At 45.7% G+C, this 18,560-nt stretch overlaps 1 protein-coding gene across 1 annotated transcript in view; it reads left to right on the top strand.

Moving 5' to 3' along the window:
* GNAO1 (G protein subunit alpha o1) overlaps nucleotides 1-16,364 on the top strand; it is a 232,523-nt gene extending 216,159 nt beyond the window's left edge. Inside the window, exon 8 of the mRNA XM_073582096.1 lies at nucleotides 14,220-16,364. Within this exon, the coding sequence (XP_073438197.1) occupies nucleotides 14,220-14,407 (188 nt within the window). The 3' untranslated portion in view covers nucleotides 14,408-16,364. The remainder of the gene's footprint in view (nucleotides 1-14,219) is intronic.
* The last annotated feature ends 2,196 nt before the right edge of the window (nucleotides 16,365-18,560 follow it).

The raw sequence follows: 18,560 nt of genomic DNA, 5'->3' as shown, positions 1-18,560 counted from the left end.
TGGTGTAGGTCCACTGTGTTTTATCAAGACCATAGTCAGCGCAGCCGTCTACCAGGACATTTTATAGCACTTCATGCTTCCCTCTGCCAGCAAGCTTTTTTGGAAATTTGATTTTCCAGCAGGATTTGGCACCTGTCCACACTGCCAAAAGTACCAATCCCTGGTTTACAAACAGTATCACTGGGCTTAATTGGCCAGTAAACTCACCTGACCTTAACCCCATAGAGAATCTATGGGGTATTGTCAAGAGGAAGATGAGTCACCAGACACAACAATGTAGACGAGCTGAAGGCTGCTATCAAATCAACCTGGGCTTCCATAACCCCTCAGCAGTGCCACAGGCCACGCCGCATTGATGCAAAAGAAGCCCTGACCAAGTATTGAGTGCATTTACTGAACATACAGTTGTGGCCAAAAGTATTGACACCCCTGCAATTCTGTCAAATAATACTCAGTTTCTTCCTGAAATTGATTGCAAACACAAATTCTTTGGTATTATCTTCATTTAATTTGTCTTAAATGAAAAAACACAAAAGAGAATGAAGCAAAAAGCAAAACATTGATTATTTCACACAAAACTCCAAAAACGGGCCAGACAAAGGATTGGCACCCTCAGCCTAATACTTTGTTGCACAACCTTTAGCCAAAATAACTGTGACCAACCGCTTCCGGTAACCATCATTGAGTTTCTTACAATGCTCTGCTGGAATTTTAGACCATTCTTCTTTGGCAAACTGCTCCAGGTCCCTGATATTTGAAGGGTGCCTTCTCCAAACTGCCATTTTCAGATCTCTCCACAGGTGTTCTATGGGATTCAGGTCTGGACTCATTGCTGGCCACTTTAGAAGTCTCCAGTGCTTTCTCTCAAACCATTTTCTAGTGCTTTTTGAAGTGTGTTTTGGGTCATTGTCCTGCTGGAAGACCCAGCTTTCTCACACTGGGCCCTACATTATGCTGCAAAATTTGTTGGTAGTCTTCAGACTTCATAATGCCATGCACACGGTCAAGCAGTCCAGTGCCAGAGGCAGCAAAGTGACCCCAAAACATCAGGGAACCTCCGCCATGTTTGACTGTAGGGACCGTGTTCTTTTCTTTGAATGCCTCTTGTTTTCTCCTGTAAACTCTATGTTGATGCCTTTGCCCAAAAAGCTTTACTTTTGTCTCATCTGACCAGAGAACATTCTTCCAAAACGTTTTAGGCTTTTTCAGGTAAGTTTTGGCAAATTCCAGCCTGGCTTTTTTATGTCTCGGGGTAAGAAGTGGGGTCTTCCTGGGTCTCCTACCATACAGTCCCTTTTAATTCAGACGCCGACGGATAGTACGGGTTGACACTTGTACCCTCGGACTGCAGGGCAGCTTGAACTTGTTTGGATGTTAGTCGAGGTTCTTTATCCAACATCCACACAATCTTGAGTTGAAATCTCTTGTCAATTTTTCTTTTCCGTCCACATCTAGGGAGGTTAGCCACAGTGCCATGGGCTTTAAACTTCTTGATGACACTGCGCACGGTAGACACAGGAACATTCAGGTCTTTGGAGATGGACTTGTAGCCTTGAGATTGCTCATGCTTCCTCACAATTTGGTTTCTCAAGTCCTCAGACAGTTCTTTGGTCTTCTTTCTTTTCTCCATGCTCAATGTGGTACACACAAGGACACAGGACAGAGGTTGAGTCAACTTTAATCCATGTCAACTGGCTGCAAGTGTGATTTAGTTATTGCCAACACCTGTTCGGTGCCACAGGTAAGTTACAGGTGCTGTTAATTACACAAATTAGAGCAGCATCACATGATTTTTCGAACAGTGCCAATACTTTTGTCCACCCTCTTTTTTATGTTTGGTGTGGAATTATATCCAATTTGGCTTTAGGACAATTCTTTTTGTGTTTTTCATTTAAGACAAATTAAATGAAGATAATACCAAAGAATTTGTGTTTGCAATCATTTTCGGGAAGAAACTGAGTATTATCTGACAAAATTGCAGGGGTGTCAATACTTTTGGCCACAACTGTACATTTCAGTAGGCAAACATTTCAGATTTTAAAATAATTTTTCAAGCTGCTGTTATAAAGTATTCTAATTTACGGATATAATGACTTTTGGGTTTTCGTTGGCTGTAAGCCATAATCATTAACATTAACAGAAAAACACTTGAAATAGATCACTCTGTAATGGCACTGTATGAGTTTCACTTTTTGTATTGATTAACTGAAATAAATTAACTTTTTGATGATATTCTAATTTTGTAAGAAGCGCCTGTATGTTTGGTGCAATGCTAACACTGCATCACCAGAACCTCGTACCCACAGTGAAGCATGGTGGAGGCAGCGTTATGCTTCGGGCTATTTTTGGTAGCTGCTCATAATTACGGCAATTTTGCAACAAAAAACTACAGGCCTGTGTTGAAAAGCTGAAGATGAATTTCACCTTTGACCATGACAGTGACCCTAAACATACAGTGGGTACGGAAAGTTTTCAGACCCCTTTAAATTTTTCACTTTGTTTCATTGCAGTCATTTGGTAAATTGAAAAAAATCTTTTTTTTCTCATTAATTTACACTCTTGCACCCCATCTTGACTGAAAAAAATAAAAAATGTAGAAATGTTTGCAAAATAGAAAAACTGAAATGTCACATGGACATAAGTACTCAGACTCTGCTCAGTACTGAGTAGAAGCACCCTTTTCAGCTAGTACAGCCATGAGTCGTCTTGGGAATGATGCAACAAGTTTTTCACACCTGGATTTGGGGATCCTCTGCCATTCCTCCTTGCAGATCCTCTCCAGTTCCATCAGGTTGGATGGTGAACATTGGTGGACAGCCATGTTCAGGTCTCTCCAGAGATGCTCAATTGGGTTTAGGTCAGGGCTCTGGCTGGGCCAGTCAAGAATGGTCACAGAGTTGTTCTGAAGCCACTTCTTTGTTATTTTAGCTTTGTGCTTAGGGTCATTGTCTTGTTGGAAGGTGAACCTTCAGCCATGTCTGAGGTCCAGAGCACTCTGGAAGAGGTTTTCATCCAGGATATCTCTGTACTTGGCTGCATTCATGTTTCCTTCAGTTGCAACCAGTCGTCCTGTCCCTGCAGCTGAAAAACATCCCCACAACAGTATGCTGCCACCACCATGTTTCACTGTTGGGATTGTATTGGATAGATGATGAGCAGTGCCTGGTTTTCTCCACACTTACCGCTTAGAATTATCACCAAAAAGCTCTATCTTCGTCTCATCAGACCAGAGAATCGTATTTCTAATAGTCTGGGAGTCCTTCATGTGTTTTTTTTTTTTTTTAAGCAAACTATGTGGGTTTTCATATGTCTGGCACTGAGGAGAGGCTTCCGTCGGGCCACTCTGCCATAAAGGCCCGACTGGTAGAGGGCTGCAGTGATAGTTGACTTTGTGGAACTTTCTCCCATCTCCCTACTGCATCGGTGGAGCTCAGCCACAGTGATCTTGGGGTTCTTCTTTACCTCTGTCACCAAGGCTTTTCTCCCACGATTGCTCAGTTTGGCTGGACGGCCAGGTCTAGGAAGACTTCTGGTGGTCCCAAACTTCTTCCATGTAAGGATTATGGAGGTCTCTTTGCTCTTAGAAACATTGAGTACTGCAGAAATACTTTTGTAACCTTGGCCCAGATATGTGCCTTGTCACAATTCTGTCTCTGAGCTTCTTGGCCAGTTCCTTTGACCTCATGATTCTCATTTGGTCTGACATGCACTGTGAGCTGTGAGGTCTTATATAGACAGGTGTGTGCCTTTACAAATCAAGTCCTATCAGTTTAATTACACACAGCTGGACTCCAATGAAGGAGTAGAACCATCTCAAGGAGGATCACAAGGAAATGGACAGCAAGTGAAAAACTTGTTGCATCATTCCCAATAAGACTCATGGCTGTACTAGCTCGAAAGGCTGCTTATACTCATTACTGAGTAAAGGGCCTGAATACTTATGACCATGTGATATTTCAGATTTTCTTTTTTAATAAATTTTCAGAAATTTCTACATTTCTGGGGGGTTTTTTTTCAGTCAAGATGGGGTGCAGAGTGCACATTAATGAGTAAAAAAAAATGAACTTTTTTGAATTTACCAAATAGCTGCAATGAAACAAAGTGAAAAATTTAAAGGGGTCTGAATACTTTCCGTACCCACTATACCTCTAAATAAACAAAAAAATGGCTTTGCCAGCAGAAGAGCAGAGTTTTGGAATGGCTCAGTCAGAAGATGACCTGAATCCAATTGAAAATGTGACCTAAAGAGGGCGCTGTACACAGGAAATACACCTTTCAATTCGACAAATGTGGAGCTGCTGCAGAGAAGAGTGGGCAACGATTACCAATTCTAGATGTGGCATCCTGATAGACTCCTACCCAGACTGAACGCTGTCATAAATTTGAAGGGAACTTCAACAAACTATTACTTCATAGAGTAACCGTCATTTTATTTATTTTTTCATATATCAATAGTGTGATGGAAATATATACATTTCATATATAGATCTCACTTGCATATATGCTACTAAGTATTCACAGATAATATATACACTATAATCCACTGCTTTAAAATGGCTGCCACGAACCAGACAGCTTTTAGGGGTTTTTTTCATGGCTAAGAAAAGAGGAAGTACAACAGATGTGCAAAAGTGATGAGTAGATGTCTCAACTTTGTCCTGGTTTCAAGAGTTACACTTTAGTTACTTATCCAGCCTTTTGTCATGCATTGATCACAATATATTCCATATACTCAAACAGCCAATAACAGTGAAGCTTGACAATATGGTAATTAACTAACCACTAGTGTTGAGCAATACCATCCGATATTGAAAAATATCGGATCGGATTGGATCGGCCGATATCCAAATAGTATCGGGTATCGCCGATTCCGATCCCGGAAGTCCCATTCAAGTCAATGGGACAAATATCGGAATTAAAAAAAACCCTTTCTTTCCTTGTAGGTTAATTCTACATGAAGAAAACAACTATTAATAATGTAGAATGTATTGTGGGAGGTGTAGGAGACATTAAAGCCATAGAGGTTTAGCCCAATCAAATGGAATAGCAGGAATAATTATTTTTTTAAAGACGTTTGGAGTTACAAAGATATTGACTATTAGCCTCTTTTATATTTTGTAAGATATGTATGTTTAACTACTGCTCTTCACCTTCTTTTTTACTTCTCCAACACTTTCTCCATCATCCTCAGCAGCAGCATCTTTTTCATCAACTTCTTCTACACCTTATTCATCTTCTTCACCTTCTTCCTATTATTTTTTTTTTTTTTACATTCTTCATATTCTACTTCTTCATCTTCTTCCAATTCTTCTTCATCATATTCTTATTTGTGACAGGCATTCCTGTAGTTGCTATCTATAAAAGTTTGAAGATTACACCTTCCATTCTGCCTGTCACAAAAGATTTACAACAGGATTTGTCCGCGTTCAGTTTGGCCTGCAGCAGCAGGCATTTTCCAGGGGCACCACGAGGAGGAACGGACTCACCCCCATACACTGCTTGGTCTTCTTCTGCTTAGAATTTAAATATCATTTGCTCTGATTTTTAGTCTTATGCTTAATGTTCTTCTGCTTTTGGTTTTTCTGCTTCTTGGTCTTCTGTCTCTTGTTGTTCTGCATCTTGGTGGTTGTCTTCATGTTCTTTGTCCTCTTGGTCATCTTCTTCATGGTCATCTTTTTGGTCTTCTTCGGTGTGGTCTTCAGGGCCGTTGTCAGGGAGTTCCAGAGTGAGAACCAAAAACCATTTCCACAAGCTCGAACTTGGAAAAGTAGCAGAAGGTACAAGAAGGCTGAGGAACTGCTGAGAACCAGCTGACGGTACTGGAACCCGGATGGTTAGCAGAAGGAACAAGAGCAAATGGAACTAGCGAGGACCAGCTGATGGTGCTGGAACCCGGAGGGGCAGCATAAGGAACAAGAGCCAATGGCACAACCGTGGACCAGCTGACGGTGCTGGAACACGATTACTAAGCAGGAGGTACCTGTGCTACAAAGCACTACCAAGGACCAGCAGACGTTGCTGGAACTCTGATACCGAGAAGGAGGCACCTCGGCCAAAGGCACTGCCGAGAACCAGCTGACGGTGCTGGAACCCGGATGGGTAGCAGAAGGTACCCATGATAAACAAAGTTGCAAGGCCGTGAGCAGGCCGCAGTTACAGAAACCCACAGTCCTACAGGGGGTGCTTGTCCTATTGGCACAACGGAACCAGCCTTTATTACCAGAACCCGCAGTCCACATAGGAAGCACCTAAACTGCAGGCACCATAGACTCGGCTAACCCGACCGCAGCACGACCGGACAACGAGTCGGTGGCAAAGAGACGTTGACACTACCCGGAAACAGCAGGCGTGCTGGAACCAGGCTGTGCAGGAGGGAGTACCCATGCCAAAGACACTGCCGAGAACCAGCTGACGGTGCTGGAACCCGGATAGGTAGCAGAAGCTACAAGAGTCAATGGAACTACCGAGAACCAGCTGACGGTGCTGGAACCCAGAGTGGCAGCAGAAGGAACAAGAGCCAATGGCACAACCGTTAACCAGCTTACGGTGCTGGAACACGGTTTCTAAGCAGGAGGTACCTGTGCTACAAAGCACTACCAAGGACCGGCAGACGTTGCTGGAACTCGGATACCGAGAAGGAGGCACCTCGGCCAAAGGCACTGCCGATAACCAGCTGACGGTGCTGGAACCCGGATGGGTAGCAAAAGCTACAAGAGTCAATGGAACTACCGAGAACCAGCTGACGGTGGTGGAACCCAGAGTGGCAGCTAAAGGAACAAGAGCCAATGGCACAACCATGGACCAGCTGATGGTGCTGGAACATGGTTTCTGAGCAGGAGGTACCTGTGCAACAAAGCACTACCAAGGACCAGCAGACGTTGCTGGAACTCGGATACCGAGAAGGAGGTGCCTCGGCCAAAGGCACTGCCGAGAACCAGCTGACGGTACTGGAACCCGTATGGGTAGCAGAAGGTACCCATGAAAAAGACAAAGTAGCAAGGCCGTGAGCCGACCGCAGTTACCGAAACCCACAGTCCTACAGGGGGTGCTTGTCCTATTGGCACTACGGAACCAGCCTTTATTACCAGAAGCCGCAGCCCACATAGGAAGCACCTAAACTGCAGGCACCATAGACTCCGCTAACCCGATCGCAACACGACAGGACAACGTATTGGTGGCAAAGTGACGTTGACACTCCCCTTAAACAGCAGGCGTGCTGGAACCAGGATGGGCAGGAGGGAGTACCCGTGCCAAAGACACTTCTGAGCAGCAACTGGCGATGTTGGAGCCCAGGGTCAATCAGGGTGTAGGCTGAGGCCTAATTTCATCAAGTTTAATATCTGCTGTAGACTACTACTGATTTTAAACGTGCTCCAACTAGGCCTCTGGCTTCGCTCTGTCTCTAGTATTTCCCCTGGCCTCCAACCCCGCCAGTTGCTGCTCAGAAGTGGCGTCTGCACAATCAACACTTGTTCCTGTGTTACTGGGGTTCAGTAACGTCAGCTGTTCCCCTGATGTGTGTCCGACAATGTCTCCTGCTCTGTCCACATTCCCACTACTAGTAGTGGGAATGTGGACAGAGCAGGAGACATTGCCGGACACACATCTGGGGTTCAGCTGACGTTACTGAACCCCAGTAACACAGGAACATATGTTGATTGTGCAGACGCCACTTCTGAGCAGCAACTGGCGGGGTTGGAGGCCAGAGGAAATACTAGAGACAGAGTGGAGCCAGAGGCCTAGTTGGAGCACGTTTGAAATCAGTAGTAGTGTGAATGTGGAGGCAGCAGGAGATATTGCTGTCCACACAGCAGGGGAGCAGCTGGCATTACTGAACCCCACTTCTCTCTGTGCAGACGGCACTTCCAAGCAACAACTGGCTGTGTTGAAGCCCAGGATCACTCATGGAGCAGGCTGAGGCCTAATCGCAGCAAGTTTTATAGGTGATGTAGTTTGAATGTGGAGGCAGCAGGAGATATTGCCGTCCACACAGCAGGGGAGCAGCTGGCATTACTGAACCCCACTAACACTGGAGCATGTGTTTCTCTCTGTGCAGACGGCACTTCCAAGCAACAACTGGCTGTGTTGAAGCCCAGGATCAGTCATGAAGCAGGCTGAGGCATAATCGCAGCAAGTTTTATAGGTTATGTAGTTTGAATGTGGAGGCAGCAGGCGATATTGCCGTCCACACAGCAGGGGAGCAGCTGGCATTACTGAACCCCACTAACACTGGAGCATGTGTTTCTCTCTGTGCAGACGGCACTTCCAAGCAACAACTGGCTGTGTTGAAGCCCAGGAACGATCATGCAGCAGGCGGAGGCCTACTTGCAGCAAGTTTTATATAGGTTGTAGACTACTACTGATTCTAACCTTGCTCCACTTTGGCCTCTGGCTCCACTGTCTCTAGTATTTCCCCTGGCCTCCAACCCCGCCAGTTGCTGCTCTGAAGTGGCGTCTGCACAATCCACACTTGTTCCTGTGTTACTGGGGCTCAGTCACGTCAGTTGATCCCCTGATGTGTGTCCGGCAATGTCTCCTGCTCTGTCCACATTCCCTCTACTAGTAATGGGAATGTGGACAGAGCAGGAGACATTGCCGGACACACATCAGGGGATCAACTGACATGACTGAGCCCCAGTAACACAGGAACAAGTGTGGATTGTGCAGATGCCACTTCAGAGCAGCAACTGGCGGGGTTGGAGGCCAGGGGAAATACTTGAGACAGTGGAGCCAGAGGCCTAAGTGGAGCACGGTTAAAAATCGGTAGTAGTTTGAATCTGGAGGGAGCAGGAGACTTTGCCGTCCACACAGCAGGGGAGCAGCTGGCGTTACTGAACCCCACTAACACAGGAGCTAACGTTTTTCTCTGTGCAGTCGGCACTTCTGAGCAACAATTGGCTGTGTTGAAGCCCAGGGATTACAGGTTCAGGTGGTAGAAACATGAACACAACAGGAGACCTGGATACAGTTGCCAACCAATTATTTATTCTGGAAGAGGACTGGCAAATTCTGGTGAGATCCAGGCCTTGATCATTTTCAGAAAAGTAAGCCGGTCAACGTTATCGGAGGATAGTCGCGTGCGACGGTCTGTTAGTACACCACCTGCGGCACTAAAGACGCGTTCCGATAATACACTGGCAGCAGGGCAAGCCAGCACCTCCAATGCATACTGGCTAAGCTCTGGCCATGTATCCAGCTTAGAGACCCAAAACTTGAAGGGGGAAGAGCCGTCTGGGAGTACACTGATGGTGACATGTAGTCTGTCACCATCTAACGGAAACGTTGCCTCCTGCTGACTGGAGCCGTCTGTGATGGTGTAGACATTTGTGGCGGACACACAAAACTTTGCCACATTTGGGCCATACTGATCTTGCCTTGTGCTGAGGCGCAGCCTCTGCTCCCTCTTTGTGCAGAGCTTCCTCCACTGCCTTGACGCACAGAGCTGCTTTGTAAAGCACTAGCAGCACTGCTCTCGGGTGGAATGGAGAACATGATGGACTGCACCAGTGTGTCTTGGTACTCCCGCATTTTACGCTCCCGATTCAACGGTGGTATGAGGCTTTGTAAGTTGTCCCGGTAGCGAGGATCTAGGAGGGTGTACACCCAATAATCAGCCGTGTGGGCGATGCGACGGTTGTTTCTCAGGCACTGCAGCATGAAATCAACCATGTGCTGCAGACTCCCAACTGCCAAAGAAACGCTGTCCCCTGCTTGAGGCGTCATCTCTGCCTGCTCTGCATCAGCCCACCCTCGCTGTACATACTGACTAGAGCATTGTGTACCTCCCTCCTCTGGAGAGATGTCTTCCTCCTCCATTGACTGCTCCTCATCCTCACAAAGTGTCCCCTGCCTAGGCGTTTGTGAGGAACCACGTAGCGCAGACTGTCCAGAAGCAGATGGCATTTGTGGCTCCTCATCCTCCACCTCTTCCAAAACCTCCTCCCTTAGTGCCTGCAGTGTTTTTTGTAGCAGGCAGATAAGGGGGACAGTCATGCTGACTAGTGCATCATCTGCACTCGCCATCCGCGTGGAATCATCGAAGGCACGCAAAACGAGGCAGATGTCCTTCATAGAGACCCACTCAGTGATGCTGAAGTGTGACTGGCGCACAGTGCGACTTGTTTGCGCCTGATGCAGCTGGTACTCCATTACTGCTGCCTGCTGCTCTCACAACCGCTCCAACATATGTAACATTGAATTCCACCTGGTGGGTAGGTCACATATGATGCGATGTTCCGGAAGGCGTAATCGGCGCTGCAAGGCGCGATCTTGCTGTGCTGGAACGCCGCAAGTGAGCGCACTCTATGCGGACCTTGGGCAGCAGTGCATCAAGATCCGGATAGTCCCTCAGAAAGCTCTGCACGACCAAGTTCAGCACATGTGCCAGACATGGGATGTGAGTGAGGTTGCCTAGACCCAGAGCTGCCACCAGATTTCGGCCATTGTCACACACTACCAAGCCTGGCTGGAGATTCGCTGGCAGAAACCACACGTCGCTCTCCTACTTGATGGCATTCCAGAGCTCCTGCGCTGTGTGGCTTCAATTCCCCAAAGAAATTAATTTCAGTACGGCCTGTTGACGTTTGGCCACGGCTGTGCTCATATCGGTCGTAAAAGGCTCCTGCAGCGCTGATTCTGAGGAACTTGAGTAGGAGTCGTCGTCAATGTGTACAGACTAATCTGTGGAGTTGGCAGAACACGTACAGCGTCACTCTCCAGATCTGTACCCGGCTCCACAACATTGACCCAATGGTCAGTGAGGAAAAGGTATCGTCCCTGTCCATGATTACTGGTCCACGTATCGGTGGTCAGGTGGACCTTGCTACTGACGGTGTTGTGTAGTGCATGTTTTATTTTTCCCTCCACATGCTTTTGCAGGGCAGGGACGGCTTGCCTGCTGAAATAAAAGCGGCTGGGCACGGTGTATTGTGGGACTGCCAATGCCATGAAGTTCCGGAAGGTGTCAGTCTCCACCAGCCTGAATGAGAGCATTTCAAGGGCCAGTAGTTTTGCAATGCCAGCATTCAGAGCCAGTGCTCGGGGATGGTTTGCCGAGTATGGCCGCCTTTTATCCCATGCCTGTGCTACCGATGGCTGTAGAGTGGCCTGGGAGTGTGAGGATGACTGGGAACGTGGTGCTGCGGGTGGAATGTCACTGGGTCTCCGGACAACAGTGCCAGAGGTTCTTCCTTGGCGATCCTGTGAGGAAGCCGAACCAGCTGTGTGTGAGCTGGAGGAAGAGGCCCCAACACGAGCTGAAGAGGTGGTAGGTGGTGCTGTACATTGGCCTACGTCTTCAGTGTGTCTGTGTAACTCCAGCTCGTGCTTCGTCCGCACATGTTTCCACATATTTGTGGTATTGAGGTTGCTGACATTTTTCCTTCTTTTGACTTTCTGATGACACAGCTTGCATTTGACAAAGCAAATGTCATCTGCAACTGTGGCAAAAAAGGACCACGCACTGCAAGTCTTGGGAGCGTCCGCTTTTGGAAGAGGAATGCTCCTAACGGGTGCCGAAGTGGAGGCTACAGGCAACCAAGTCTGCCCCCTCCCTCTCCCTCCTGTTTTGGCCGTTGGGGGAATCTCTTCCTCAGAGCTGCTCCCACCACCTTCCTGTTCCTCACGCCATGATGGGTCAAGGACCTCATCATCTACACTCCCCTCTTCAAACACCTGCTTCTCCTGGGTAATCTCGCCAGAACCGTATGCACCAGAAAGTGGCACCTGAGTCTCGTCATCATCTGATGCGTACTGAGGTGTGCTGACCATAGGCACTGGCCACCCGCCTCTTCAGATTCAGAGGGACAAAGAAGTTGGGCATCACTGCATACTCCCTCTTCACATTCTTGAATGCTGCTTGGCTGGTCCCCTCTTTCCAAGCCAACAGATTCAGAGAACAGAAGTAGAGACTGTGATGGCTCCTGTCCAGGGCACTCTGACTGCCTGGGCACTTTGGCAGGTGGTGAAGAGACACATGGTTGCTCTTCAGTGCTCTGGCCCTGAGAGTACGTGGAAGTCATTGAAGTCGATGCGTTAGCTGCCATCCATCCAAAAACGGCTTCAATTTGTTCCTCCCGAAGCAGTGGGGTACGGCGAGGTCCTACAAAGCTGCGCATAAAGGACTGTTGCCTGCTAAAACTGGGGGATGCTGACTCACTGGTGCCCGCAGCAGGCACAGAATCCCCATGTGCCTTACTCCCTGCCTTCTTCATCTTGGTAGACTGCTAAAGATAGGCAGAAAAGTACAAAGGGGGGGCTTAGTGTGCTTATTCCTGAACAGCTGCTAACAGGTATAAGAAACACTAATTTTATAAAGTGTGTGTGTGTGGACTACACTTTAATATGTGCTAATGTGGCCTACACAACTGTAAAATGGAGTGGAGTGTTTGGTGAACTTTATTTTTGTTTTAAAAAAAACTAAAAGGATGTGACCAAAGATTTGAAAGCGATAGTATCACAAACTTTTTGGAGCTTTTACAATGCAGGAAGGTAACCTACAATGCAAAAGATGAGGCTCCAAAAAATAGGGTAATACTAATCTGGCTGCAGCTGAAGGGCACAAGCCAGAAAAAAGGCTCTATCTACTCTACTGGGCAGCACGGTGGAGTCCTGGGTTCGAATCCCACCAAGGACAACATCTGCAAGGAGTTTGTATGTTCTCCCCGTGTTTGCGTGGGTTTCCTCCTCGCACTCCGGTTTCCTCCCACACTCCAAAGACATACTGATAGGGAATTTAGATTGTGAGCCCCATCGGGGACAGTGATGAAAATGTGTGAAAACTGTAAAGCGCTGCGGAATATGTTAGCGCTATATAAAAATAAAGATTATTATTATTACTCCTATATAGTGTTTCCGTAACCAATGTAGATGGATACGGATGGATGCACACTAATAGGAGAATAAAAAATGAGCTGCAATAAAAGAAAAATATGTGTGAGGCAGTGACGCACGCTGAGCGGCCTACAACCAGACGTAGCTGCAGGACACACTACTCAGCGTGAGCTGCACTCACACAGAGAGACCTCTCAGACAGCCGTGAACAGTGTAGATAAGTAGGCACTAGCACTGAAAGGCTGCAGAGAGGCTCCGCTGTCTACTCCTATAGTGTTTGCAACCAACGTATATGGATACGGATGGATGCACACTAATAGGAGAATGAAAAATGAGCAGCAAAAACAGAAAAATATGTATGAGGCAGTGACACGCTGAGCGGCCTACAACCAGACGTGGCTACAGGACACACTACTCAGCCTGAGCTGCACTCACACAGACCTTGCAGACAGCTGTGAAAACTGCTGCAAGGCAAAGGAAAGCTACAGTGGTGGATTATGTAGCCTGGGTAAAGCGCTATCTCTAACTGTCTTTCACAGTCTTGAACAGCAGCCTGTCCCTAACTGAATTCACAGCAGAGTGAACCTGAAATGGCGGCTTTTATAGTGCATCATTACATCTTTTCCGCAGCCAATCACAGCCGTGCCATTATAGTTAACATGCCTACATGCCTAACAGGATGTGCCCACATTTCTGAGGATTGTCATTGGCTGAATCAAATCAAACTGGCTCATAGCATTATGGGAACTTCCGATTCCGGTATTCGATATGCTAATAGTATCAGAACTCAGCATCGGCATTCCCATCGGAATGCTCAACACTACTAACCACTCCTTTCTATATGTGATTATAAAACCATGTATGTGCAATAAACCTTCAGAGTATTGAGGAAATGCTATCCTGTAACCATGCGTGTACAGAGTCATCATTTTTTGAGCCCTCAAAATACTCAGTTTAATTGGGAACGGCTGCAGCACACACACACAATAGATTTATCCTAACCAAATTTCCATAACAATAGTACACATGAAAATAAGAGACTTCATAATATGTTATCAGAGCAATAACACCCTCTCTAAGGGTTGTGCATATTTTTGACATCTAATTAGTTTCTTTATGATTTTTTTTTTTTTCGGATGGAGAACTAAATGTTTTTTTTCAATGGATTTGTGCAGATTTTGGCCAACGGTAAAGGAGGAAAAAGTCCTGAAATTATTCTTTTTGGTGTGAATTTTGTTTTCTAAATACAGATTTTTGCAATTCGGGTGTATACGTCCAGCGGGAACCGATCCTAACGGAAATATATAATATCTCATATATATATATTGTTTGGATATTGGATAGAATTGCAATTTCTGATTTTTTTTCCTCTTTTTTCTTTGGTTCAGGTCCCAACACATATGACGACGCAGCCGCTTACATCCAAGCACAATTTGAGAGCAAGAACCGCTCACCTAACAAGGAGATCTACTGCCACATGACCTGCGCCACAGATACGAATAACATCCAGGTGGTATTTGACGCTGTCACCGATATCATCATTGCCAACAACCTCAGAGGCTGCGGCTTGTACTGATTCCTCTGTAAAAGCAAATTATCTGCTGGTGAAACGAAAATAAATTCAAGTTGGTTAAATGAGAAGGCAACATGATAAATATATATATATAAATATATATATATATATAATACCAAGCTTTTTAGTTTGTCTCATAGAGCTGTCAACAGAACAGATCTCCTGACAGCTCTGCACACCCGGCCCCCCAAAAAAGGAGTCTTTTATTTGTAAGAGTCGTCAGGGCCCACTTAAAAAAAATAAATAGAAAAATAAATATTAAAAACCCTTCAGTTTTGGGAGAGTCTTGAGTTGCAATTTCAGTCTCTCCAGAACTGCAGAGGTTTGAAGGCGATCATTGATAAAGGGAACTTCATCCATTTTCATTTTTTTTTTTTTTAAGGATTTCTGCGTTTCTGTACAGACGCACTCCACACATAAGTAAAACATCACTGGTATATCCTTTCTGTTCAGCTCTTGGATAACAAAACAGCAAAAATAAAAAAAAAAAAATAATCAAGATTTTCAAAACCAGGTAGAAGTGTTTGTGACACTTGCAGGACAGTGCGCTCAGCTTTTTCTTTTTTTTTTGTGTGGGTGCTGTAACTGTATGAGGGTCTGTGAGGGATCAGGGATTGCCCCCTCTAGGCTGTACAAAGCAAAGTTAGTGGGCCCCCTATTTGTCTTGAAAAAGGTTTCAGTGCCAACCCAAACTGCGGAGTAGAGGGGGGAATAGTCTGCAATTTTCAAGAGAGGGGACCATATCTTTACCCCCCACTACCGTCCTCTCCTTTCTCCGCACTGCTGTACGGACCCTCAAAATTGACGTTCTGCTGGTAGCATGACCTTTGGCCTTTGTAAAAAAAAAAAAAAATTACAAAAAAATACAAAAAATCAAACAGGAAAAAAAAAAACCTCAGCCTTTCTCAAAGTTGATGTGTAATGTTATCACTGAATTAGTGGCTGCATAGGATGCTGTAAATCTGGTTTAGCCAAGTCTGTACATTTTAGAAGAATCTAAACTCTTCCCCCCCCCCCCCCCCCCACGTGCTTGTAGCTTAATGACACCTCCCTTATCTTATTGGTCATATTTTGTTTTGTTTTTTTGTTTTTTTCTTGCACTACTTGTAAAGAGGCATCTTTTTAACAGTCTATGACCCCTTCGTTGCCGCAGAGGTCTGATCAGCCTCCAGCAACGAATGGGATCATGGAATCTATGTTGTTTTTAGGTGAAATTGGGTTAATTTCAGGACTTTGAAGCCCTATGTAGAAAAAAAAATGATATATAAATACCCGAAATTGAAGAACTTTCCGGGGTCATAGAAATGTACAGATTTGAGGTCTGTGAAAGTTTCCTTGCTATGGACTGTGTACCATGAACTCTCTGGGTTTGTATAGAAAAAGCACAGCTGTCACTAAACCTCCCGCTGCCGACATAGGGATTTTTCGCTCCCAATTCCACGTATGACAAATAGGCTTCTTTACTTTCCTCTTTATGTTCCCAAGTGAATGCTTAGTGCTGCTTCTCTCGTTCCTCCCCCCTATTCTTATTCCTCCACCCCCCATTTTTAGTGAATGGTGTTTTCCTCTCATGTGGGATGTTTGTGCTGCGGAAAAAAAAAATGGCAAAAAAAAGTGGAAAAAAACAAAAATACACAAAAAAAAACAAATTTAATCGAATGTAGTGTTTACATTAAATCCACAGTTTTCATGACCAAACCTTTTGTCATTTCTACTTTGATTAGAAGTCAGACTTCTTCACCATTTCACTTGCAAAACTGAAGAAGAGCGGTCACAAATGTTAAAAGAAAAAAAAAAACGAAAAAAAAAAAATAACCTTAAATGATTCAATAAATGAGCGAGAAATGAAGCTGGAGTGTGTTCTTTGTATTGACGAGCGCTCAGTTTGGTGCTGCCAGCCACTCTCGTTAACTAATGGAAACTCGTATGTAGCTAAATAAAGAGAATGTTTGTCTGTACAGATCTGTCTCCACAATTCTGCTCTTTTACCAAACTTGCGCCATTCAGGGAGTCCACGCAAACGCTCCCAACATTTACAGCACTTGTCCATGGCTGGCAGATCTTACTGGGAGTTAAGTGCTCGTATATCCTAACCACGTCATAACCAGCATCACCCAATATGACCTCCTTCAGACTAGCACATGGTGCTGTCTCTGTGTAATGGACCGTCGCTGTATGTGGGCTTGGGGGGGGGACACGCAGTATGCATTCTCGCCCATAAAAGGGAACAGACTAGCACATGTAATGGAGCAGTCTTAAGATCTCCTGCCCTCTGTTATTGCTATCAGTGTCTTCTTAAAGGGAATCCATCACCCCTTTTTTCGAATACGAGCTGCCGGCACCGACATCAGGGGCTTATCTACAGCATTCTGTAATGCTGTAGATAAGCCCCCTATGTAACCTGAAAGATAAGAAAAAAGAGATAATACTCACCGGAGGGGGCGGTCTGGTCTTGGTTCGATGGGTGTTGCGGTCCGGCACCTCCCATCTTGTAGCGATGACGTCCCCTTCTTTCCTTCCTGTTGTGGCTCCGGCGCAGGCGCACTGCTCTGCCCTGTTGAGGGTAGAGCAGAGTCCTGCAGTGCGCAGGCGCCGGGAGAGGTCCGGCACCTGCGCACTGCAGTATCCTGCTCTGCCCTTAAGAGGGCAGAGCAGTGCGCCTGCGCCAGAGCCACGACAGGAAGGAAAGAAGAGGATGTCATCGCTACAAGATGGGAGGCGCCGGACCGCAACACCCATCGGACCAAGACCAGACCGCCCCCCCGGTGAGTATAATCTAACTCCTTTTTCATATCTTTCAGGTTACATCGGGGGGGGGGGGGCGGGGGCTTATCTACAGCATTACAGAATGCTGTAGATAAGCCCCTGATGTCGGTGCCGGCAGCTCATCGTCGAAAAAAGGGGTGACAGATAACCTTTAAAGCAGTTTCTGCAGATAGATTACACCTTGCTGTCTTTGTAATGGACGTGTTACCATTTGGCATAAAGTTATGAAACAGTTTTGGGGGCTTAAACTATGGTGAGAGGTTTATTGATGACCTATGCTGGGGTTAAGTTGGATTGGTAGGAGTCTATGTCAGAAACCCCTCCCCATCAGCACGATGAAGGAGCCTTGCCCCTTCTCCCCTGCCTTTCACTGATCAGACAGTAGCCAGTACAGAGGAGGTGCTGAAGCTTTGTAAACAACCCTGCCTTTCACTGACCAGACAGTCGCTGGTACAGAGGAAGCGCTGAACCTTCGTAAACCACACTTTAATTTTCTGATTATCATATAAAAAAAAAAATATGTACACACTGGCGGACTGATCCATACAAATTAAAAATAACCAAGATTTGCCACTGGATTAATTTTTTTTCCCACCACCATGCACATTAGATAACTGTTGGCCAAATCCACCCATTTCAGAATAGGCCAACCAGCAACAGTGTATTGGGGTCGTCCAAATCTCCCACCAGATGTTGGAGAAGAGCAGGATTCATCCTTCTGAATTTCCTTTTATTGGGCGCAGACATCAGACGCTGCCAACTGATCGTTCCTGGGTATGGAGGGGTGAACAATCTTTATGGCCAACTTAGCGATGTTGCCATTGTTTAACCCTTACATGGCGGCTGTCCAGAATTAGAAAACATATCTTCTTACTTCTTAAAGCGCCCCTCGCAAGCCTATAGTCTGTGTCCAGTATTGCAGATCAGCTGCACAAAAGTGACAGGGTTGAGCTGTGATACCAGACACTACCAATCTACAAGTGAGATGTTTGTATAAGAACATAGCCATGACTTTATCATACTTTACAGTCGCCTTGAGATACAAAACATGTATAGATACTTCTCTGGATTTTGGCTGATGGATAACATGGCAAGGTAAGTGGAAGGTATTTTCTCGCGAATGTAACAACCCTCTATTTAATAATACATGTCATGACGCTGTCACAAAGTGTGCAGAAGCTGGCCATGATTGCATGTATACGCTGGTGAGGAGCGGGACCACTGCTAGGAGGCCACATCATGGTCGGACAGAAATGACACGCTGCTTAGAACAAGATCTGTAACGCTATGTACAAATTGTAAGTCATGACATGTATTAATTAAAAGTATTGGGCAAACTCATTTTAATCACGTTGTAAAGGATTTGATAAACGTCACTACATACCTTTTG

Source organism: Dendrobates tinctorius, unplaced genomic scaffold (assembly GCF_039654945.1).
Source record: "Dendrobates tinctorius isolate UK_male_01 unplaced genomic scaffold, ASM3965494v1 ptg000009l, whole genome shotgun sequence".
Lineage (NCBI taxonomy): Eukaryota > Metazoa > Chordata > Amphibia > Anura > Dendrobatidae > Dendrobates > Dendrobates tinctorius.
Note: the sequence above shows the minus strand (reverse complement) of the source record. Positions and strands in the feature narration are given on the sequence as shown.